Source organism: Mesocricetus auratus, unplaced genomic scaffold (assembly GCF_017639785.1).
Source record: "Mesocricetus auratus isolate SY011 unplaced genomic scaffold, BCM_Maur_2.0 Super-Scaffold_100027, whole genome shotgun sequence".
Lineage (NCBI taxonomy): Eukaryota > Metazoa > Chordata > Mammalia > Rodentia > Cricetidae > Mesocricetus > Mesocricetus auratus.
Genome location: NW_024429208.1, coordinates 10,317,133 through 10,340,870, shown reverse-complemented (window position 1 = coordinate 10,340,870; position 23,738 = coordinate 10,317,133). Strand labels below are relative to the sequence as shown.

The window sequence follows — 23,738 nt, the reverse complement described above, 5'->3', positions numbered from 1 at the left end:
GTGACCTGCCTCTTGCCACACACTCTCTGACAGTGACTTGTCTGTGGCTTGTGCAGGTGGTGACGTTGCCAGAGTACCTGCGGAAGAGGTTTGGCAGCCTCCGGATTCAGCTGTGCTCCTCTTGCTTCTTCTTACTCCTCTACATCTTCAGCAGGACCTCGGTGAGTTCTTGCACATGGTGGGGACCAACCAGGCATGCCATTGGAATGCCTCTCCAAAGTGACACTCTTCTTCCTCCGAGTGGATGTGCCCATTGCCTCTAGCGTGTGTCTCTTTGTTATTTTCTTTGTAACGAGTACCATGGTGTGGAAGCCATTCGTTGGTGCTCACTATGTGTCTTCTCCGCTTCCATTCAAGTGAGCTGAGACTGTGAGTCTTTTCTGGTGTCTTTACCGCAGCCCCCACCCCCCACCCTCCCAGAGCCTGTTTTGCACATACGGCACAGCAGAGATGGTTTTCACTAACCAAATGAGTGACATTTAAAAAAAAAACGAGAAAGGCCCACATAGTGTCTTCATTCAATGTAAGCCCAGTGAGGACAGAAGCTGGGCTTAGCCAGTCCTCATGTCTTCTGAATACTGCAGCATTGTGGGGCCTCAGTAATCGTTTGTGGGGAATAAATGGTTGGATGGATGTCTGCCCATTTTATCCCTGACTTGGGAGGTCAGCCACGTAGTAAGTTACGTGCGGGTGCTTCAACATCAGTGTCGGCTCAGCCAGGGGTTGTCAAATCTGGTCATCAGGCCAGGCCAGTGGGATGAGCTAAGACTCGTTTTCATACCTAATTTACAGGGTTATAAAAGCTAGAGTCAGGGGGCTGGAGAGATGGCTCAGAGGTTAAGAGCACTGGCTGTTCTTCCAAAGGTCCTGAGTTCAATTCCCAGCAACCACATGGTGGCTCAAAGCTATCTATAATGAGATCTGGTGCCCTCTTCTGGCATAAGGGCATACACGCAGGCAAAAACACTGTGTACATAATAAATAAAATCTTAAGAAAAAAAGCTAGAGTCAGTGTGGTGGACAGCCTTCAAAACCTGTAATATTTATTGTGTAGTCTTGAACAAAAAGGTTGCCAATCCCAGAGCTTGTTAAATATATGGGTTCAAATGAACTTGGTAGTGTTCTAAAAGCACATAGAATTAAAAGTCTCCGGTAAAGATAACACAAAAGGTGTTTTCTGGAACAAATGCTTACAAAAAAAAAAAAAAAAAAGCCCATGGTCTTTCCCTAGTTGCAGAACCATATGCAACAACCTCTCTGAGCATAACCCCCATTCAGAGGCTCCGGAGCAGAGTAGACTAGGCTATGTTAACTAGGTGCCTTGGGTTAACCCATGCCCTTGGAGGTACTAACTGTGGTTGAGCTCAGAGAGCACAAAATTTGGGGAGATCTCTCTCGGTGTCCAGTGGTGGCCAGAGTGGCTTCCAGTCCCATTTCTTTCTGGGGGGGGGCTGCTGGTCCTGCTGCCCATGAAGCCTCAGCTGCCAACCTTGTGCCCATTTCAGATGGAGATCGGCTTTGGTGCCATGTTCTTGAAAATGGTCTGGGACACAGATATTTACCAGACGATGCTGGTTGTGCTGACCATTACGGGCATGTATACCATCACAGGTGAGGGAGCTCCGAGCACACACGAATTTACACTGACGTAAACTCCCAGAGGAGTCCTAGGAACTGAGATTTCCCAAAGTCTGTGGATCCCAGGAAATATGGTGGAGGCAGAGGTACCAGCAGGGATCACCTTGGGTTGGAAACAATCTCTTAGAAGAGTGATAAGTCAGCAGTGATCATGTTTACGGCAAAATGGAGCCTGACACTGTGGGTTGCCAGGTAGCAGAGTGGGAGGACACAAGATGAACGAGGGAGGGGGCGGGGGGGGGGGGGAAGCAGGGGCTCGAGGGGGCCTCCTGGCCAAGCCTTCAGACGGATCTGTGAGAAAGGTCGTTCTCATAGATTCTCTGCCTAGGGTAGGGGCTCTCATCCCTCATTTTCTTCTACTCATAGTGTGACCAGAGGTCAAGTAGAGCTAATCCGAGGGACAGAAGTTGTCAGGATGTTGCTCATAGTGGTGAGGAGTCTAAATTGGATTTTTCTTCCCGGTGATATCGGGTGATGCTTGGAGACAGTCTGGGTGGTTAAAACTGGGCGGGACTCAGGGAATCTGGCAGAGACCAGGGACAGTACTGATGACTGATTCCAGACTGAGTTTCTGGGATGAAAAGAGAACACATTTGATTAGGAAAATGGAAAAGCCTGGAGAACAAAGAAAAATTGGGACATAGGAAGCCAAAACACTACCACTTTGATATGTCTTCTGTTGTTGTATGAGGATGGGGAGTGTCATGTGAGCATACAAAGAAGGGACAAACACACCTGAAACAAACGAACACGCACTGACATGTTAGCAGTTCATACCTGCACTTCCATGGCATCTTAGAAAATTTATTACAGAATAATGTGTCTTCTTACACGATATCACGCTTATAACTTCAGAATTTACCTCCTTGTTGTTAGTTGGAGTTTTATTGGCTCAACAAAATTGGCAAAACTGAAAAAAAAAAAAGAATCCTACAAAAGCCGGTGAAGAACAGTAAAGAGAGAACACAGGGCGTGTTAGGCAAAGCGGATATGCAAATGGATGAGAATCTGAAAGGAGGTCGGGTGTGGGGAGGGCACACGGAGCAGGCGGCTGTGGGGGAGGGGAGGGGCACACGGAGCAGGCGGCTGTAAGCTTAAGCTCATGTGACTCCTTTCATTTCTCCTTCCTCTTCAGGTGGCCTGACGGCTGTGGCCTACGTAGAGAACTTACAAGCTGGTATTATGATTGTGGGCTCAGTCTTGTTAATGTGTTATGGTGAGTAAGTGGGCCACAGAGGTGGCATCTTTGAATCTAGGGTTACATGAGGGCCATGCTGAGAGCTCTGAAGGCAACCTCACTGCCGGCAAGGGGAGCCAAGTGACAAAATGCCGGTGAAACCTCCAGTGTGTCGTCCAGGGCGCTCCTCGCCAGCTCATGTGTTGTCCTTGTTCCCCAGTTGGAAGCCAACTCAAATCTGTCTGTCTGTCGAGGTCAGCAGAGGATCCATCGGTTCCCAGCAGCGAGATTCTACACAGGCAAATCACAATCGCACAGCATTCCACGTTGTAACTAGACCGCCATGATTGCTTCACCAGTGAAGTACACACACCCCATCCGAAAGGTCTGGCCCTCACACAAAGTGGCCTTTACAGAAAGTACAGCCTGAAGAACTAAGTATTTACTAATCCAGAGTGGAAATCGTAGCCAATGCGTAGGGTGCAGCAGAGTGACAGTGGCAGGCGGATCCTTGTCTTTGCCCAGCTTCAGAGAGAAGACGCTGGACGTCTCACTATTTAATATTACCTGTAAGCTGTTTGGAGACACACAGGTTGTCAGCCTTTTGGTTCCTACTTTGTTTATGCTGTATATCTGTTGTGCCCAGACTCTGAACCCCCCAAACCACCAAGAGACCACATCCCATGCAAAAGCAAAGAGTCTTTTTTTTTTTTCGATACAGGGTTTCTCTGTATTGTTTTGGAGGCTATCGGTCCAGCCCAGCCTCGAACTCACAGAGATCCGCCTGCCTCTGCCTCCCGAGTGCTGGGATTAAAGGCGTGCGCCACCACTGCCCAGCGCAAAGAGTCTTTTTAATTTACAAGTTAACTCGGGTCCTCCTACTCCAACACAGTGGGTGGAGCAGGAGGGACCCCAGCAGCAGTGGGGCAGGGCATATATTGGGGGTAGGACAAGGGGGGTGTCTGGGGGCCTGCTAGTTGCATAGTAATAGTCTCAGGACTGGTGCATCTCTGGGCTAGGGGAACCTGTCCTGAGATGATTGGTCAGCTGCAGCTGCAGAAAGGTTGCTATGCCTGGAGGCCATCCGAGGGCATTGCTACCTACTGTGTTCCCCTGTTATCAGTAAAGCACATCCAAAACCTGCCTGCTGACTTCTGACTGGTTCCTTACCACAGGGAGGGGATCTGGTGGTTTATTCCCAGTATTTAGGGCAAGGGCAAGGTCAGGCAAGGTGTGTGTCTGTGTGTGCGTCTGTGTGTGTGTGTGTGTGTGTGTGTGTGTGTCTGTGTCTCTGTGTGTGTCTCTGTGTGTGTGTCTGTGTGTGTGTGTGTCTGTGTGTGTGTGTGTCTGTGTGTGTGTGTCTGTGTGTGTGTGTGTGTATTGGGGTGGGGGCTCAGCACATCCCACTGAGTCAGGACCCTACATCTTCCAAGATCTTTTCTGCAGCCTGTCATGGCTGCCAAAGCAGGGGACTGGGTGAGGGTCTGGGACCTTCATATCATGAGTGACCTTTGAATTGTAACAGGTTTTCCCCCATACCTTCCTCTATTTCTTTCCATAAGTTTCTTTCAGCGCATGATGTCGAGGGGCGCTGTAGGAATGAAGTGAATGTGTTCTTTCAGGCTAAGAGCAGCAGGCTGTGTGTGGTATGTGCGCATGTGCATGGGTGTGGGGAGAGGGAGGGGGATGTCTGCTGTTCTGCTCTCGCACTCTCTGCTCTTTTTCCTTGCGGTAGGATTCCCAACTCTAACTCCCTCCACCTAGGCTATCCAGACAGCAAGCCCTAGAAATCCTCTTATCTACACACCTTACGGTGTTGGGGTCACATGGCCACACCCGCCTCTTACAACTTTTGTTTATTATTTTGCCATGCCTTCTCAAGCTCACGACCTCTTATTCTTTAATTATTATTCTTACATGCGTCCATTTGTAAATGTGTATCCATATGAGTGTTATCATATGCATATGTGTTTATGACTGACTGAGTAGGACTGGATAGTCTACCAGGGGGCTTGTGCTTGGAGTAGACTGACTCCCCCTCTCTCAGCATCCATTAATTGCCTGTAGCCCTTCATCTAGAGGTGGAACTTTGACCTTTGAAATGGAAAAGTCAAACAAAACTGAGAAACAAGATTGTCTCTCAGCCTATTAGATGAAGACAATTCTTGAAGTCTTAAAGCATCGGGTGCTGGCTGAGCAGGGTTAGGAGGTGAATTAGTCTCATTTCCCACATCCTCGGGCATGCCAGCTGGTGTTTAGGTGGCCGGACTGTTGAGATTGCGTGGGTGGGAGCCGCTTCCTTGCCATATGTAGAAGACACTCTCTCTCAGAGGGCGTTGAGGTCTTTGGGCTCCTTCAACCTCTCTTCCCTCCTTCTGAGATGTTCCTTGAGCCTTAGGTTTAGGGGTTGCTCATAGGTGTGTCCATTGGGAGCATAGACGCCCACAGATCTCCAGAGAAAATAGGAATGTCAAGCACACAGGATTGTCTTCCCGTTGGGAACATAAAAAACCTGCTCTTCCATCCAGAAAGCTGAGAACCGGGAGAGATTAACAGCCTGGTGATTTGTGTTATCTGTTGGACTAAGCCATAGCAAGTTGCTACAACCAGGGCTGGAGGTAGCTAGTAAACTAAATGACCCTGATAGCCAGTGGCTACCCCAAGCTCTCACTGCCAGCACCAGCAGTGGTAAATAGTCTGAATGACCTCTACACTATCTGTGAGATCCAGACCAGGCCAAACCCTTAGACCTGGGATCCGAGGACCTGAAACTTACTTCAGTTTCAGTGTGCAATGATCCAAGGAAGATTGCTTGAGTTCAGAAAAACATTTAAATAAACATCAGTAAACACATACTAAATATTGACAGAGCAACCCTTTCCCAGAACTTTCTCAGGACAGACCAGTTTAAAAACAATTGCCTGACTCATACAATAGATTATATCTGGGAAAGTATGAAAGCAAGGCAGGAGGCCATCTCTAGATTCAGAGCTCACTGACCAGATTGGGTTCTATAGCTTTGTTCAGACATTGAACAGGAATAAACACGTCTTATAAATCGAATGTAAATGTTCGTACAAAAGGCATGAAATCACATCCAAGAATAATCCAGGGAACAAAACACATCTGAGTTTGTAAAAGGCCCTCTTGCCCTTTTCCCTGGGGCCTCTCTCAGGTCCCCAAGGCATCGGTCACCATAGGTCCTTCTTTCGGCTGTGTTCCCACACTACCCAGCTATAATGGGTATGGACCACAACAACGACAAGAATGGCAAGATAGGGGCTGGAGAGATGGCTCAGCACTTAAGAGAACTGGCTGTTCTTCCAGAGGACCCGGAGTTCAAGTCCCAACACCCACATGACAGCTCACAACTGTCCGTATCCAGTTCCAGGGGATCTGATACCTTCACACCAACACATACAATAAAGTTAAATAAATTAAAAAAATAATGGCAAGATACCCCCAGAAAGGCAATGGAAACCATCCCAGAACTTCAAAAAGACAAAGGTACGCAGCTGGCTTCTCCCGTGGGTGCTGGGAGCTGCTGCATGCACAAGAAACACTCTTATCTACTGAGCCATCTCTCTAGTCCTCATCTAAGGGATTCTAGTGTAATTTATATTGTGAATCTCACATTTTTAGTTCAAATTTATTACCTTCTATTTCTTCTCATATCTTGCTATAAATTGCTTGTTATAATTTTGCATTTTATCTTTTGTTATTGGACATGAGTTTACTTTCTGTAAATGCTATGATATCTTTTATTAATTTTATACTCTTTCATTGACTAATATTATTTACAAATCTTTTGTTTTGTTTTGTTTTTAGTTTTTCCAGACAGGGTTTCTCTGTAGTTTTGGAGGCTGTCCTGGAACTAGCTCTTGTAGACCAGGCTGGTCTCCAACTCACAGAGAACTGCCTTCCTCTGCCTCCTGAGTGCTGGGATTAAAGGCATGTGCCACCACCGCCCAGTTTACAGATCTTAATTCATGTAAAAACAGAGTCTATTTCAGGGGAGTATGCTTTTACAATCCAACAGAAAAGAAAACATAGTTAAAACACAGTAGATGTTTCAATAGATATAATTTATCTATTAAATTAAATCTACTAGAATATAACTACTTTAATGTTAAGATCTTATACTACCTAGGACATAAGTTCTGAAGGAAAGTTTAACTAGGATGTGCAACATTTTGTTAGCATCTAAGGAAAAAATATTAATCTATTTTAAAGTCAAGATTCTTTAGATAATTTTAAAAAATAATTTAAATTTATTTTATGTACATTGGTGTGAAGGTGTCAGATTCTCTGAACTGGAGTTACAGGCAGTTGCCATCTGCCATGTGGGTGCTGAAAATTGAACCCTGGTCCTCTGAAGAGCATACAGTACTCTTAACTGCTAAGTTGTCTCTCCAGTCCTCTTTAGATAATTTATGATAGAATTTTAGTTAAAAACTGGTGTGAAATAAGTACTTTTTCTGGGCAGTGGTGGTGCACACCTTTAATCCCAGCCCTTGGGAGGCAGAGGCAGGCAGATCTCAGTGAGTTTGAGGCCAGGGTGGTCTACAAAGTGAGTTCCAGGACAGCCAGGACTGTTACACACAGAAACCTTGTCTCAAAAAAATTTTTTAAAAAGTACTTTTAGCCTCTATTTCAGGAGCAGATTACCAGTGGGCATGTCTGTATCGAGGGACCATGTAGACAAAAGACCTCCAAGACGTTGCACTAAGTGGAACCCAGTGGGAATAAACAGTACACTTAAAGTAGAATTCTAGAACATATTCTGTGCGATCCAGCAGGGGGCTCAAGTGTAGTCTTCACTTACTGGTTGTTAATCAGGAGACAGGGAATGTCAGTAAGCCAGGGTCCCCCAGAAGACTGGAAAAGGGAATATTGACTCATTCTACTTAAAGCATACACACCTTGGAAAAAGGGATTCTGAAACCAGACTAGAGGGGGTGGGGTTCTAGGCATGAAACTCAGTGTCCACTGAATTTCTTTTCCCTAGAAGGGTTAGTCTTCTCTTGCACACATGAAGAGTACTGATTGTGTGTTACTCTGTCGCATATTCTGGTGAGAGCCAGCAGGCCACACTGGGTCTTACTTTCAGTCTTGGTTTCTTAGTTGCCTTGTTTACTGTGCTCTCCAAGGAACTGATAAATATAACGGCTTTTGTTTGTTTGTTTGTTTTAAAGTCTTCCGTGAAGTTGGAGGATATCGGGGACTGGTGAAAAAGTACTTCCAAGCCATCCCAAGTAAGACCCAAGAGGGAAACTGGACTGCCAAGACACAATGCTACATGCCTCGTCCAGATGCTTTCCACATCTTCCGAAGTGCCGTCTCTGGGGACATCCCCTGGCCTGGACTCGTCTTAGGTGCTACTACTGTCTCTTTGTTCTATGGGTGTGCTGATCAGGTAATTAAATGCAAGGTCCTTTGATGTCCCTGTAGATAGAGGCCACTGTGACTTGCGCATGGTTGGCCTTCTAATTTGTATTTGTTGCCTCAATAACACCCCCCCCACCCAGTTGATATAAACAGTGAAACTTTTCTTTGTTTTAATGCTTATAACACTTTAACCCTGATAATACCTTTTTTGAACTATTCTCTAGCTTTTGTGTTTGGAGACTGTCTAAATTATAACCAGTCCCTGGTACCAAATTCTGTCTTAGTTAGGCTGTGAAGAGACACCATGCCCAAGGCAATTCTTTTTTTTTTAATAATTTATTTATTTTTACTTTACTTGCATTGATGTTTTAACTGTATGCATGTCTGTGTAAGGGTTTCAGATCTTGGAGTTATATACAGTTGTTAGCTACCATGTAGGTGCTGGGACTTGAACCTAGGTCCTCTGGAATGGCAGTCAGTGCTCTTATCCACTAAGCCATCTCTCCAGCCACACCCCCCCATGGCAACTCTTATAAAAGAAAACATTTAATTGGGGCAGCCTACAGTTTCAGAGGTTCAGTTCATACCATCATGGGGGAACATGGTAGCGTGCAGGCAGGCGTGGTGCTGGAGGGTAGCTGAGAGTCCTACATCTCCCAGGCAACAGGAAGTGGTCGGTAACACTGGGCAGCATCTTGAGCATAGGAGACCTCAAAGTCTGCTCCCACAGTGACATACTTCCTCCAGTAAGTCCCCACCTAATCCATCAAGGTCACATCTCCTTTTGGGGGCCATTATCTTTCAAACCACCACAGAGACTTTAGCTTTATATGAAATTTTCATGTACTTTAAAGGTTGGGGGAATTTCTTTCTTATAGATTACTGTCATCTTTCATACCTATGTCTCTCTAACCCTGGATGGTCCAAAGATGTATGAATGCATGTTGACCATCTTAGCAAACCCACCAGAATACACATCCTGCTGTTGCATCAGACACAAGTATCTTACCTGTTCTGACTCCACCCACTTGTCTTTCCCTGGCAGGTTTCTGTCCAGAGGTTCCTAGCAGGAAAGAGCAGACTTCACATGAAAGGTGGCTGCCTCTTATATGGGTACCTGAAGCTGCTGCCCATGTTCCTCATGGTGATGCCAGGGATGATCAGCCGCATCTTGTTCCCAGGTGAATTCTTGACCCTGACACGCTGTCTTAGAGATCTGGGGTATATTTTTGAAGTACTGGATCTCCCATGGAATATTAGTTACTGGAATTGCCTCAATTCCAAGGTGATAAGGGTAAGAACAGATCGAAGCATCCCTCCACCATGAGACAGTCATGTTCCTCCCCTGCAGAGGCCCAGCCACAGCTTTGGGACAGTCTTCAGGAATTTGGGTTGCTCTGTCACTTCACAGACTGTATGCCATCTGCCTCAGGCACTGTGCAAGGATCTCTTTGATGTAGTTTCTCACAGGCCTAGACTGAGCATTTAGAGTACTTGCTGAACTCACGAGACATTTTGCAAGAGGCTGATGTGGAGAAAAAGACTTGGAGAAGGGCCCTCATTCTTTTTTTTTTAATTTTTATTTATTATGTATATAGTATTGTGTCTACATGTATCCCTGCAGGTCAGATGAGGGCACCAGATCTCATTACGGATGGTTGTGAGCCATCATGTGGTTGCTGGGAATCGAACTCAGGACCTCTGGAAGAGCAGTCAGTGCTCTTAACCTCTGAGCCATCTCTCCAGCCCCGGCCCTCATTCTTTCTACTAAAAGCTGTTAACAAATCTCCCACTCCTCCTAATGAGTGATCAGAATTCCATAATGTGTTTCACCCCCGTATCTGTAAAAGGAGCCCTTAATTGGTCTAGATAATCAAAGGCCAGAGTCAGATATAGAGGGAAATGCTGAGAGATCAGAGAGAAGGAGCAAGTCACAGCACACCTTACCTCCTAAGCGTCTCAGCAGAGAAGAGAGCGACTTCCTGTAACCCTAACCCTAACCCCTTACAATACTCATCATCTGACTTCTACCCCTCAAACTCGAGCCAGTCAAAATCATATTACCAAAGAAACCAATTTTAACAAAAACTTTATATTTCTATGCTTGTAACTCTACAAATTCTTCTAATCATAACATTTTCAGCAAGTGAATTAATCACATTTTATATTTTATTTGAAGCTACTCTTATTCTAGCACTTACTATTATTACTTGATGAGGCAATCAAACAGAATGGCTAAACACAGGACTACATTTTTTATTTTACACTCTTATTGCTTCTATTCCTCTCCTAATTGCCTTTATCTTGATTCAAAATACACAAGGAACACTAAACATTATACTTCTTTCCATTAATAATATAACATTAGACCTAACATGATCTAATTACATTCTATGACTAGCATGTATAACAACATTTATAATTAAGATACCCCTCTATGGGGTCCATCTATAACTCCCAAAGCCCATGTAGAAGCCCCTATTGCAGGATCAATAGTGCTTGAAGCAATTCTACTAAAATTAGGGGTTACAGAATAATACAAATATCTATTATCTTGGACCCTATAACAAAAACTATGACCTACTCATTTATCCTTCTCTCACTATGAGGCATAATTATAACTAGCTCTATCTGCTTGCGACAAACAGACCTAAAATCATTAATTGCTTACTCCTCAGTAAGTCGCATAGCACTGGCTATAGCGGCTACTATAAGACCCCAAACAGGCTTTATTTGTGCAAGAAAGGTATCACCACACATATCAACGGCATTTGGCTAGCTCAACCTGTCTCTCAGGCAGAGAGTCTACTTATTCATTAGGTAAGGGAACAGTTACGAGCCTGGTATGTATAGTCACAAGAGTAGTATCCTGGCTAAGTTTCTGTTGCTGATAAAACACATGGCTAAAGCCACTCGAGGGAGGAAAGGGCTTATCACCTTATACTTCCAGATACTTGTCCATTACCGAGGGACTTTAGGGAGGGACTCAAGGCAGGAATGTAGAGGCAGGATCTGATGCAGAGGTCATGGAGGACAGCCACTGCTTACTGACTCATTCCTCATGAGTTAGCTTAGCCTGCTTTCGTACGCAACCCAGAAACCCCCATGCCCAGGGGTGACACCGCCCAGAGTGGACTAGGTCCACCCCATCAATCATTAATTAAGAAAACACTTCACAGATTTGCCTAGGGGTCAATATGATGGGGTCGTTTTTTTAAAATTGAGGCTCTTGCCAGGCATTGGTGGTGCACGCCTTTAGTCCCAGCACTCAGGAGGCAGAGGCAGGTGGATCTCTGTGAGTTCGAGGCCAGCCTGGTCTACAGGAGCTACTTCCAGAACAGTCTCCAAAGCCACAGAGAAACCCTGTCTCGAAAACAAAAAACAAACAAACAAATAAAAAAAATGAGGCTCTCTCTTCCCAGTTATGTTCACAAAAGTCTAGCAGCCCACGTAGAGTGTGTGGCTTCTAGGACTGTGTGCTGCTAAGAGCTTTTGACAAGGCCAAAGGAATGCAAAATAATTTTTAGCACCAAGTAACATGAGCAGTGGCCATCTCTCACTCCGCCCCCCCCACTCGGTCTGCCCCTTCCTGTGTCCATTTTTTCCCCGGCTTTAATAGAAACCACAACATTTCTCTACGTGTTCTTCAGTAATCAAGCAGTGTCATTAGATCTCATAGATGTTTCTTTTTGATAAATTAGAAAATTGACCCCTCTCCTCTCCAAGACTTGGAGTCCAGTTTATTATGGTGAATTATGCCCCCATCTTGGGGCAAAGGTAATGAGTTTCTGGGTGGTTCCATTGTTAGTACATGGTGGATGGTCCACAGACTTCCTTAACACTTCATTGGGATCTTTTAAAAAACATTTGTAAAAAGCTGTGTGTTGGTGGTGCATGCCTTTAATCCCAGCACTCAGGAGACAGAGGCAGGCGGATCTCTGTGAGTTTGAGACCAGCCTGGTCTACCAGAGCTAGTTCCAGGACAGCCTCCAAAGCCATAGAAAACCAAAAAAAAATTGCAAAAAAATTTTTTATTTATTATATATACAGTGTTCTGCCTGTGTGTATGCTTGCACGCCAGAAGAGGACTCCAGATCTCATTACAGATGGTTGCGAGGCACCATGTGGTAGCTGGGAATTGAACTCTGGAAGAGCTGCCAGGGCTCTTAACCACTGAGCGGTCTCTCCAGCAAGTCTTGTAGATGTCCCATGACTTGCCCTTGGGTCAGGAGGAGGATCAAGTCATTTGACTTCTAGGATCCTGAGTCCCAGCTCTTTATTCCTATGTGGAAGGATCATGAGTTGGATAAATCTCCAATGGACCAGGAATCCGACATCTGCCCTTACACACGTGGTCCCTAATCCGCTGCCCACCCACCCCCATCCCCCCAGCTCAGATCTGAGAGCACTAGAACTACGATGTTGATGTGAGCATTCCTTCTCACTACAGACCAAGTGGCATGCGTTGTACCTTCAGAATGTCAGAAGTTCTGTGGCAGACAAACTGGCTGTAGTGTCCTGGCTTACCCAGTGCTGGTGATAGGAGTGGTGCCTTCTGGTAAGAAATGGGCCTTTCTACCAAGAGCTACATGACTCCCTCTGGAGTGAGGATGAGGAGTGGCTTCCTTACCAGCCTGCCCGTCATTGTGCATGGAATGGCAATCTGGGTGTTGGGAGTGGTTAGCACTGGAACAAGCTTTGCTTACTCTGGTAGGCACCTAGGCCTTGACCCTCTCTCTCCTTTCCATACTGGGAGTGTACATCCTCATGGAGGCACAACCTGCACACACGGGGCGTTATTTATGTCACCCACTCGTTTATTCAGAATATTGGCTCCCCGCACTGTAAGGCATTGTTGTAAGCCCTAGAGTGCAAACATCAGCGAGAATGGTGCGGTCCTCAAATTGCCTGTCATACAGTGACGTTAAAGAGCCAGGCAGTGGCCTAGCAGTCAGGTGATGGGCATTAGTAGGTGGGCAGAGAGCCTTTGCGTTTGCCTTACCCTCTTTTCCAGATCCCAGTAAAACGACCAAACCTATGTTTCTAAAGCAAACAGAGTCAGTGTCAGCGCTGGAGAGCAACTTTTTCGTAAACTTCAACACAGACAGAGGCAAATACTGACCATGCTACAGTCTGACTCTGATGTGAGCCTTGGCTCATGCCCTGTCCTGGAGCAGCCAGGGCTTAGACTGGGAGTAGTGCTTGAAGGAGGGCAAATTCTAGATCAACCTATGTCTATGAAAGTCAGTTGGGGTACTGTTGGGGAAGTCCTGTTATTTGCCTGTGCATTTGTCAATAAAGTACTGTCTGGCCAATAGAAAACCTAGATAGGAGGGACTAGGAGTCGAGGAGGATTCTGGGAAGGGGAAACACAAGAGAGTCAACATGTGATGCCATGGGGGTAGGACGCCGGGAACTATTCTCCGGTAAGAAACATACTTAGATTAACAATTATGGGGTAATTACTTAAGGCAGAGCTAGCCAGTAAGAGACAAACAAGGCCAACAGCTTCATAATTAATATAGCCTCCTGTGTGTTTATTTGGGACTGATGCGGATCTAGAACCAGGCTGGCGCGGCAGAGCCCAGGCGACTGGCGGGGGATAAACCAAAGCAGCTAGCAAAAGAAAAAGCTTCTCTTAACAGGGTACTACCATGGGGAGCTTCCAGGTGAGGTCCTGGTCGTCTTCAGATATCTTTAGATGCTGCACTATCTCCTGATAGTACAAAGAAATTGTCAAGCAGAGCACTCCCCCTCACCAGGCAGCCTTCCAGGCAGTGGTACCAAGTTGTTACGTTTCTGTAGTGCTGAGTGAATGCCTCCTGTCTTTGGACATCGTGTGAATTCATCTAATACGAGGTCTGTACCTTAACAGCCTCATGGTAGGTACCACACCCACTTCACCAATGAAGAGTTCAATTTCTTGCCTATAGCAAGGCCTTCTCCAAGCTGGGACACAAGCAATGGTGTCTGTCGCACAGGGCTGTGGTACAGATGATGTGGCCTGACACAGACCAACTCTCCAAGAAAGAGTAGCTCCCACTATTCTGTAAGCACCCAGCAGGAAGCTATCACCCCCTCACAAGCCAAGGACCGATGTAACACAATGTCTTATGGAATGCCACTCCAGGAAAAAGCTGCAGGTTTTAAAGGTGTTTGGAGACATTCCTTAGGAGGTCAAGGCCTTCTCTGGCCTGACCAGAGAGCTGACAGTCCAGGGAATGTGTTCTCTTTCTTCCAGGCCTAAAAGGCTTTATGCTGTCCACAGTATGTGCCTCCGTCATGTCCTCCCTGACTTCCATCTTCAACAGCTCCAGTGCCCTGTTCACGCTGAACATTTACACCTGGATTCGGCCCACAGCCACTGAAAAGGAGCTCATGGTGGCTGGAAGGTGAACTGTTTTAGTCACATTAGTCAGTAATGCAATGACTGTCTGAGAATAGACTAATACTTGACACAGAATCCTTTTTTTTTTTTTTGGGGTTTTTGGGGGCGGGTCTGTGTGGCTGGGGGGTTATTTTTGTGCAGCTTTGCAATGATAATGTAATACTTTGATTATCACAAAGAATACTGTTTTCACGTGGTTAAAAAAAAAGAGCCGGGTGTTGGTGGCTCATGCCTTTAATCCCAGCACTTGGGAGGCAGAGGCAGGCGGATCTCTATGAGTTCAAGGCCAGCCTGGTCTACAGAGAGTTCCAGGACAGCCTCCAAAACAAAACAACAATACAGAGAAACCCTGTCTCGAAAAAACCTAAAAAAAAAAAAAAAAAGAAAGAGAGAGAGTAATACAGTGATTCAGCTGACCTATTATCTCATTTAATCCTCATGAAAACTGTTAAAGGCAACTTTCAATTTTCTTTCTTTTTAATTTAAAAAAAATGTCCTTCAGTGTATCCTGATCACACTCTCCTTTTCCTCCAACTCATCCCAGATCCTCCCCATCTCCCTACACACCCAACTTTGTGGCCTCTTTCTCTCTTTGTAAAACAGGCAGACAAAACAAAAACAAAAAGAACCCCCAACCCAACCAAAATAAAACAAAACAAAAAACACAACTACACAACAAACAACCCCTCAATAAACACAGAAAAACATACAGCAAAAGAAAAATAAGACAAAAAATCCCAAAACAAAGCAACATGAGACAAAAAGTCTAAAAAAATGCCACTCAGTTCCTTCTACGTTGACCATCTGCTGCTGGGCCTGGGGCTGACTCTGAATATAGTTAACATACCCAGTGAGACTCCATTGGAGGAAACTAGTTTCCTTTGCAAGTGGTCAAATGCAGATAGCTTCTCCGTTAGGCGTGGGAACCAGTGTCTGCCTCCCCATCTCAATGCTGGAGCCCCGTCGGGATTGAACCTTGTAGACCTGTGAGCCTGCGTGTTCATCAGTGAGTTCTCTTGTGTCTGGAGGACACTGTTCCCTTGGAGGCCGTCCCCTCTGCCTCTTTTACTCTTTCTGCCTCCTCTTCCACGTAGATCCCGAGTCCTGAGGGGAGGGCTTGATGAAGGCATCCCATTCAAGACTGAGTGCTCCAAATCCCCCACTCTCTCCATGTTGTCCAGCTGTGGGTCTTGGTGAGTTAAAGCCCATTTCTCACCTTCAGCTCTGTCAGATTCAGGGCTCACATTTAGGTCCTCGATGCATTTGGAGTTGAGTTTTGTGTAGGGTGATAAATATGGATCTATTCGTATTCTTCTGCATGTAGCATCTAGTTTGGCAAGAACCATTTGTTGGAGATGTTGTCTTTCTTACACTGTGTATTTCTGGCTTCTTTGTCAAAAAATCAGGTGATTTTTGCATGTCTGTGTGAATAATGTGCATGTATGTTTTTGCTCACAAGCATGTGAGGTTGTTAGTCCTCAGTCTCTCTTACTGTGCATATTGAAGCAGGAGATCTCACAGAACACAGAGCTTACCTTTGGTTAGTCTGGCTGGTCATTTTGATCCAGGAAGTCCCCATCTCCCCGTCCCCCAAACTGGGATCACAGGTGGGTTGCTAGGCCCACATAGTTTTTATATGGGGTCTGGGAATCTGGACTCCAACCTTCACATTTGTCTGGCATATGCTTTAGCCCAAGATTTCAGTTTTATGTTGCTAGACAACGTATGAGAAAATGAGAAGAGACTAAATGAAACTGAAATGTTCTAAGATTCTAGATAGAGATATTGGAGATACGATAAAAGTAAAACTTGGGTCAGAGTAGATCAATAATGCATTTAGTCCTAAACCAAGCAATAAGAGAGTACTTTAAAATGTTTAGTGAGTTAATACAAGGAAAATAGAGACTAATAAAATATTTGAGTAGTGCCGGGCAGTGGTGGCGCACGCCTTTAATCCCAGCACTCGGGAGGCAGAGGCAGGCGGATCTCTGTGAGTTCGAGACTAGGCTGGACCGACAGCCTCCAAAACAATACAGAGAAACCCTGTCTCATAAAAACCAAAAAAAAAAAAAAAATTGAGTAGTTCAAATTAAACCCCAAAATGATGGGAAAAAGACAACAGGTGAAGCCAGGCATTGGTGGCGCATGCCTTTAATCCCAGAATTTAAGAGGCAGAGGCAGGTGGATCTCTGTAAGTTCGAGACCAGTCTGGTCTACTGAGCGAGTTCCAGGACAGGCTCCAAAACAATACAGAGAAACACTGTCTTGAAACCCCCGCCCCCCAAAAAGACAAGAGTGGGTTGAGTTAAAAAGTTAATGGGGTAGCACATATAAAATCAAATTTTGTGTTAAAAAACACAATAAAGCTTAAGGTATGACTATACCAAAACTTTTTGCAAAGTACATGTGACCTTTTCCATAAAGATGAGTGTCTTAGGGTTTCTATTGTTCCGACAAAATACCATGACTAGGGCTGGAGAGATGGTTCAGAGGTTAAGAGCAGGGACTGCTCTTCCAGGGGTCCTGAGTTCAATTCCCAGCAACCACATGGTGGCTCACAACCATCTACAGTTCAATCTGGTGCCCTCTTCTGGCATGTATATTATACATATACAGTTATATTTAATAAATAAATCTTTAAAAAACAAAACAAACAAACAAGACAACCCACCATGACCAAAAAGCAAGTTGGGGAGGAAAGGGTTTATTTGGCTTACATGTCTGTAGTTAATCATTGAAGGAAGTCAGGGCAGGAACCTGGCGACAGAGCTTAGGCAGAGGTCATGGAGGAATGCTGCTTACTGGCTTGTTCCTCATGGTTTGCTCAGTCTGCTTTCTTGTAAAACCCAGGACTACCAGCCCAGGGATGACCCCACCCACCATGGGCTGGACCCTCCCCCACTGATCACTACTTGAGAATAGGCCTTACAACTAGATCTCTTGGGGGCATATCCTCAACCGAGGATCCTTTCTCTCTGATGACTCTAACTTGTCTCAAGCTGACACACGAAGCCAGCAAGTACAATGCCTTCTTAAGGGTCTAGGGAAGAAGATCTGTTGTGGTCTTGGTCATACAGATAGCACAAAGGTCACCAGGCTGTTAGCCACCTCCACTCCTATTTGTTATCTCCCATAAAGATGTGTTCCATTGACTGAAAAACAATATAGAATATAGGGGTCTAGAGAGGATGATTGAGATAAACATGAGAGACTGGGGGAGACAGGGGTGGTCTGGCTCTACACATAGAACAGATGTCACCAGGCTGCTAACCACATCCATTCCCAGTCTTCTGGGGAGAAGACAGGCTGTATACATCTCTCTTTGAAGAAGAAACCCTGTGTGTTTAATATTCCTGGTTTCCCTAGTGTTTATCTGTGAGCACAAGGACCTCATGCCCTCAACAGATTGAGTTAAAACTTTCAATAGCACCCATCTCTTTGATGCCTCAGAAATAGGTACTATGCTATGTGACAGGCTGGAGAAAGGCATTCCAAGCAATTGGGACTAGGAAGTAAGAAGTTATTACTATTCAAAAGAAATAGACTTGAGACCAAAATTAATCTGAAAAGATGAAGAGGGTCATTTTATTTTTATTTATTTATTTATTTATTTATTTATTTTTTGGTTTTTCGAGACAGGGTTTCCCTGTAGCTTTGGAGGCTGTCCTGGAACTCACTTTGTAGACCAGGCTGGCCTCGAACTCACAGAGATCTGCCTGCCTCTGCCTCCCGAGTGCTGGGATTAAAGGCGTGCGCCACCAATGCCCGGCGAGGGTCATTTTATAATGATGAAAAGATGAACCTTGGTGAGCTCAGCTTCATAAAACAAGCACCACTAGATGTAAAGAAACAAATTAGTCTCAATTTAATAGTGTAGGTGACGTCAGTAGTCCAGTCTCTTCATAGACAGTTCATTCTAACAAACAATACACTGAGAAACATCTGATTTAAATGACATCATAGATCTATTAGGCATTTATAGTACATTTCTTCCAAACACCGAAGAATATAAATTCTCAGCAGTTCATGAAACTTTCCCTAAAATAGACCATAATTACAATAGTAGTAGAAATAATAAATGTAAGCAACTAAGGAAAAGCTATGTAGTTAGGGTTTGTAGGTATTTTTTGCAGGAGAAAATCTTTAACTTCTCACTGAGCGTTGGTTTACTTCACAGGTTCTTTGTTATAATCTTATTTGCTATCACCGTCGTCTGGGTCCCCATTATAGAAATGGCATCCAGTGAGACACTGTTTGAGTACATGCAGGTTCTTAAGAGCTGCCTGACACCAAGCATGACTGCTGTCTTTCTGCTGGCTGTATTTTGCAAGAGAGTCAATGAGCAGGTGGGTACTCACATGGAATGGTGGGAGGGGCTGTCTTCACACTGTGGATGTCTTTATAAGCGCCCTTAGGGAGGTCTCTCTGGTATCAAGAGTTCACTTGAGGACATCATTTGGTTAGAGGGAAGGTTTTTATTTAGATACGAGAGAGAACAGCCAGAGGCATCTGAAAGAGTCCAGAACATTGCAAGAATAGCAGGGTTATAAAGAGACCGAGTACTAGGGGAAAGGAAGTGACTTTAGGGTAGTGGAGGACAGAAGGGTTAAGATGCTAGCCGGGACTCTGAAACATGTAACAGGTACTTGGGATACTGAGGGAGTCTGGAGGCCAGCATGGGCTTTGATATGCTAATAGGCACCACAGGTAGCCATATGTCTGCTCAGTCAGTCATAAGGGAAATGACTGCTTTTGGTAGAGGGGAATCGGCTTTACAAGTTCCTGAGTGAATGAGAAAAACAAGAAAAAGAAGTAAGAAGTAAAGGAAAGACTGCTCCTAGGTGTGGTGGATTGTAGACTCCTGGAAGTGGCCAGGAGTCAAAGCCAGATATACCGACATGTGGGGAGCATTCTAAGCAGAAAACAGGAAAGGGCAAGAACTCAAGTGGGGAGCTTGTAGATGCAGAAGCAGGCTGAGAAGGAAGGAGTGGGGTGACCAAGCGAGGAGCAGGGGAGCTGGGTGAGGTCAGCCATGATGCAGGGGTGAGGCTTGATCCCGATGCCAGCTGCTGAGAAGTCACTGCAGAGTAGAGGATCCTGCAGAGTCAGTGGTCAGTTAGGAACAATGTACCCCCCCCCCATGAGAAAGGATGGGGGTGAGGGTCATGGTAAGGGAGTGAATTCTGGACATTTTGGGAGCAGAGGCCAACAGGATTTGCTGAGGGACAGTGTGGAAAGTGAAGAGCTGGAGGCAGCCCCTGTGGCTCCTGGGTTTGCCTTGAGCATCTCAGAGTTGGGCTCCCACTTAGGAAGCAGGGAAGATGAAGCTCTTTATTGGACACAGTTTGAGATGTCTACTCATGGTCTCAGTTAAAAGTGTTTCCGATTTTTCCTAAGTCTCCTATTCGATGTAAGGGACAGTGTCAGGGTCTGACATTCCCTCATTACAAGAAATTTAACACGAGAGCCCAGCTCATCAGCAAGGGAAGAGGATTCCACTTTGTCTCATCTCCCTCTGCCCATGTAACTCTTGTCTGGCTTCTTTGCCAGGGCGCCTTCTGGGGGCTGATTTTTGGGACATCAATTGGCATCGTTCGACTGCTGGCTGAGTTTTTCTATGGATCCGAGACCTGTGAGGAAGGCAGCAAGTGCCCAATGCTCATCTGTAGCCTTCATTACCTCTATTTTGGCTTTTTACTTTTCCTCATTACTCTCCTCATCGTACTGGCCATCTCCCTAGCCACAAAACCAATTCCAGATAGACATGTAAGTGCCACTGTTGGAATGCTCTGGGAAGAGTTCTAGGGAATGTTAAGTTGCAAATGAGGGGGGAATGGCTAGATTTCTGGAAGACTATGGGTGCAGTAGGTCCGAAATGGACAAAGTACCACAGAAAGGATCCTGCCTTAGGATCATGAGAGGTGGGGCTAGAGAGATGGCTCAGAGGTTAAGAGCACCGGTTGCTCCTCCTGAGTTCAATTCCCAGCAACCACATGGTGGGTCATAACATCTGTAACAGGATCCCGCTTCTGGTATGCAGGCAGAACAATATACAAAAAATAAATCTTTCTTTTGCTTTTTTGAGACTGTGCTTCTCTGTGAAGCAGTCCTGGAATTAAAGACACATGCCACCACTGCCAGGCTCAAAATAAACCTTAAAAACCAACCAACAAACCAACCAACCAAAAAACATGAGAGGCTGGGGTTGAGTGCTGGTTTACCATCCCCCACACATAAGAATAACAATAATAAGCAAAAGCTGTTTATTGCCATCAGTTACACACCCATTTAGTTTGAGAGACTTACAAGCCATTTCCTACCCCGCAGGAGGCAAGTGTCAGTCAACTGTTTTATATATTTATTAGACAGCTTGGACTCGGAGAAGTTAAATAACTTGTCCAAGGTAATGAAACTATTAAGTGTCCTTACTAGGCTCCAAAGCCTGGACTGGCTCCACTTTGTCACCTACTTTGTTTGGTACCCAGCACAACAAGCAACTGACATTGGCAGGGGTGGGGTTCTGGGCATCTATCTGACAACCAAGAGGGAGCATCACAGACCACAGACGGGGATGGGGATGGAAGACCAAGGACCTTGCTTGCAGCTTTACCTAGTCTGAGCAGAAGGGTGAACGCTATTATCAAAAGTTGAGTTAGGGGCTCAGAGGTTAAGATCACTGGCTGCTCTTCCAATTCAGTTCCCAGCACCCACACGGCAGCTCACAATTGTCTGTAACTCCAGTTCCAAGGGATCTGATGCCTTTACACCAATGCACATTAAAATAGCTAAATAAATTATTAAAAAAGAAAAAAGTAGCTTTAAAAAAGTTGAATTAGAGATGATAGAGACAGAGGATTTGCAAGTTTAGGTCAGCTGGTTGTAGAGCAAATTCCAAGACAGCCTAAGTTACTTAGGGAAAACCTATTTTAAAAACCAAAACAAACTCCAAAACCAAAAATCAAAACCAAACCAAACCAAACCAAAAGTAAACCAAGCTGAGCCTATTTGGAAGCCTGTAAGCCTCAGGTATCCCCAGCCTATTCCTTTTCCAGACCCAGCCACTTGGAAGAGGGACAGCCCATGTGGGGAGGTCAGGATGCTCATACCCCTGCATCAGCAGTGACCCAGCAAGGGAGGCGCCTGCTCCTAGTGCCTCAAGTGACTGTCTCCCGTGGCCCAGGCTCTTCATCCTCCATCTCGTTGGCATTCTTTTTGGTCTCCTTCTTTCAAACTCATGTCTATCCTCAGTTTGTCAGCTTAGTGTGTTCTGAGTGTCCCTCTACAGGCCTCACAGACGTGCTGGACTCTGTTAAAGACAAAGGAGCTGTCTAGCAGGGAGGGAGCTTAGAGGGACCCTGCATTGGTCTGAGAACTCCCAACACAGAACCTCTGATCATATAACCTGGAGGGATGGCACTATGCCCTCATCTCAGACAAGCTCAGGAGCCCAAAGATACTGCACAGTATTCAACATAAGCCCCTCTACACATCCAGAACCTCATTCAAGAGAGGCCGTCGTTCTATTACCTACAGTGTGGTCAGGTCACCATGGCAAATTTTATGTGGTGTTGGGGATCAAACCGAGAGCTCCATGCTTGCTAAGCAAGCAGTCTTAACAACTGAGCTACACCTCCAGCCCACCAAAAATGTTATTTGAAGAAATAGTTAGGAAAAGAAAGGGAGTGCCCCTTGGGCACGTGAAGAACTCTATTGAACTTGAGCAGGTAAGCGTCCTTCCTGGGGCCAGGCAGGGGGATCCAACCATCCTAGCTTGTGTCACTGCTCTCTAAGGGCCCATGGAGGGCTTCTGGGATGACAGCAACTCTGATCTTTCATGATGTCCTGCTCAGCAAGATGCCAGTGCTCCCCCACACTGTCAAAAGAGGTAAACCAGAAGTGGTGGGAAGGGCCTGGAGAAATGACTCTGTGATTAACAGCACTGTTTCCTCTTCCAGAGGACCCAGGTTCAATTCCCAGCACCTACATGGCTGCTCACAACTGTCTGTAACTCCAGTTCTAAGGGATCTGATACCCTCACACTGATATACATGTAGGCAAAACATCCATGTACATAAAACAAACATACATCAATGCACATAAAATAAAAATAAATCGGCTGGGCATTGGTGGTGCTCGCCTTTAATCCCAGCACTCGGGAGCCAGAGGCAGGAGGATCTCTGTGAGTTCCAGGCCAGCTTGGACTACAGAGCGAGTTCCAGGACAGCCTCCAAAACAATACAGAGAAACCCTGTCTCGAAAAACCAAATAAATAAATTAATTAAATAAAAATAAATCAATGCCAAGTGGTGATGGCACATGCCTTTAATCCCAGCACTCGAGAGGCAGAGGCAGGCGGATCTCTGTAATTTTGAGGCCAGCCTGGTCTATAGAGTGAGTTCCAGGACAGCCAAAGCTAAAAAAGGGGGGGGAAAGTGGTGGGTAGCTTCTCCTATACTCCAGGGGGGTGTGAGAAATGCATGTTCCTGGCACCTCCAAACACAAAGATCTCTGAACTCATTGTCTCTAGCCTTTGGCTTCAGGCTGAAGAACACTGACAATCACATATGACCTGGGCCAAAGCACAAACTCAGGTTTCATGACTCCTGTCACTTCCCCTCTAACCTAACTTCTACCTTCTGTTAATGTCTGACAAGCCATCTCCCTTTTCAACCTATTGGGACATGGCTCTCGCTCTGTAGGCTGTGGGTGATCTATGTCTGCAGGCCAAGGTCCCATGATGACACCCTCCCACCCTGCTCTCTCCACACCCAGCTCCATGGTCTCTGCTGGAGTTTACGTAACAGCCGACAGAGGAGGGTGGCCTTAGAGAAAGAGATGAGGTGGACGATGTTCCCCAGCGCCACATTCCAGCAAGGTAACAGAGCCCGCCCCAGCCGTGAGAAGCAGTCCTGTGTGGACCCTGAAGCTAGGCCAGCAGCCCCAAGCAACTCCTTCCCCACCATTCTTATCTTCAGAAACAATCTTTTAGACAGAAGAGCCTGCTTTCTTCCCCAAAGTGCTTCCTGGGGCTGTTAGCACAAGTCTAAGAGGCCAGGAGATCCTAGAGGGGAGAGAAAAGAAAAAAGAGGTTAGGCCACAGCGATGGGACCCAGGCAAGGGGAAGCAATCCAAGAATGTGTTGGGTGA

At 45.6% G+C, this 23,738-nt stretch overlaps 1 protein-coding gene across 2 annotated transcripts in view; it reads left to right on the top strand.

The window, feature by feature from the left end:
* LOC101841340 (V-set pre-B cell surrogate light chain 3) overlaps positions 1-23,738 on the top strand; it is a 35,583-nt gene that overhangs the window by 9,934 nt on the left and 1,911 nt on the right. The window contains exons 5-15 of one of the 2 annotated variants that reach the window (XM_040732423.1): positions 57-161; positions 1,506-1,611; positions 2,774-2,854; positions 8,011-8,231; positions 9,249-9,384; positions 12,654-12,761; positions 14,445-14,595; positions 15,686-15,784; positions 18,769-18,937; positions 20,142-20,357; positions 23,364-23,466. In XM_040732423.1, coding sequence (XP_040588357.1) covers positions 57-161; positions 1,506-1,611; positions 2,774-2,854; positions 8,011-8,231; positions 9,249-9,384; positions 12,654-12,761; positions 14,445-14,595; positions 15,686-15,784; positions 18,769-18,937; positions 20,142-20,357; positions 23,364-23,466 — 1,495 coding nt within the window. The remainder of the gene's footprint in view (positions 1-56; positions 162-1,505; positions 1,612-2,773; positions 2,855-8,010; positions 8,232-9,248; positions 9,385-12,653; positions 12,762-14,444; positions 14,596-15,685; positions 15,785-18,768; positions 18,938-20,141; positions 20,358-23,363; positions 23,467-23,738) is intronic. The other variant, XM_040732424.1, reaches the window with a different exon arrangement.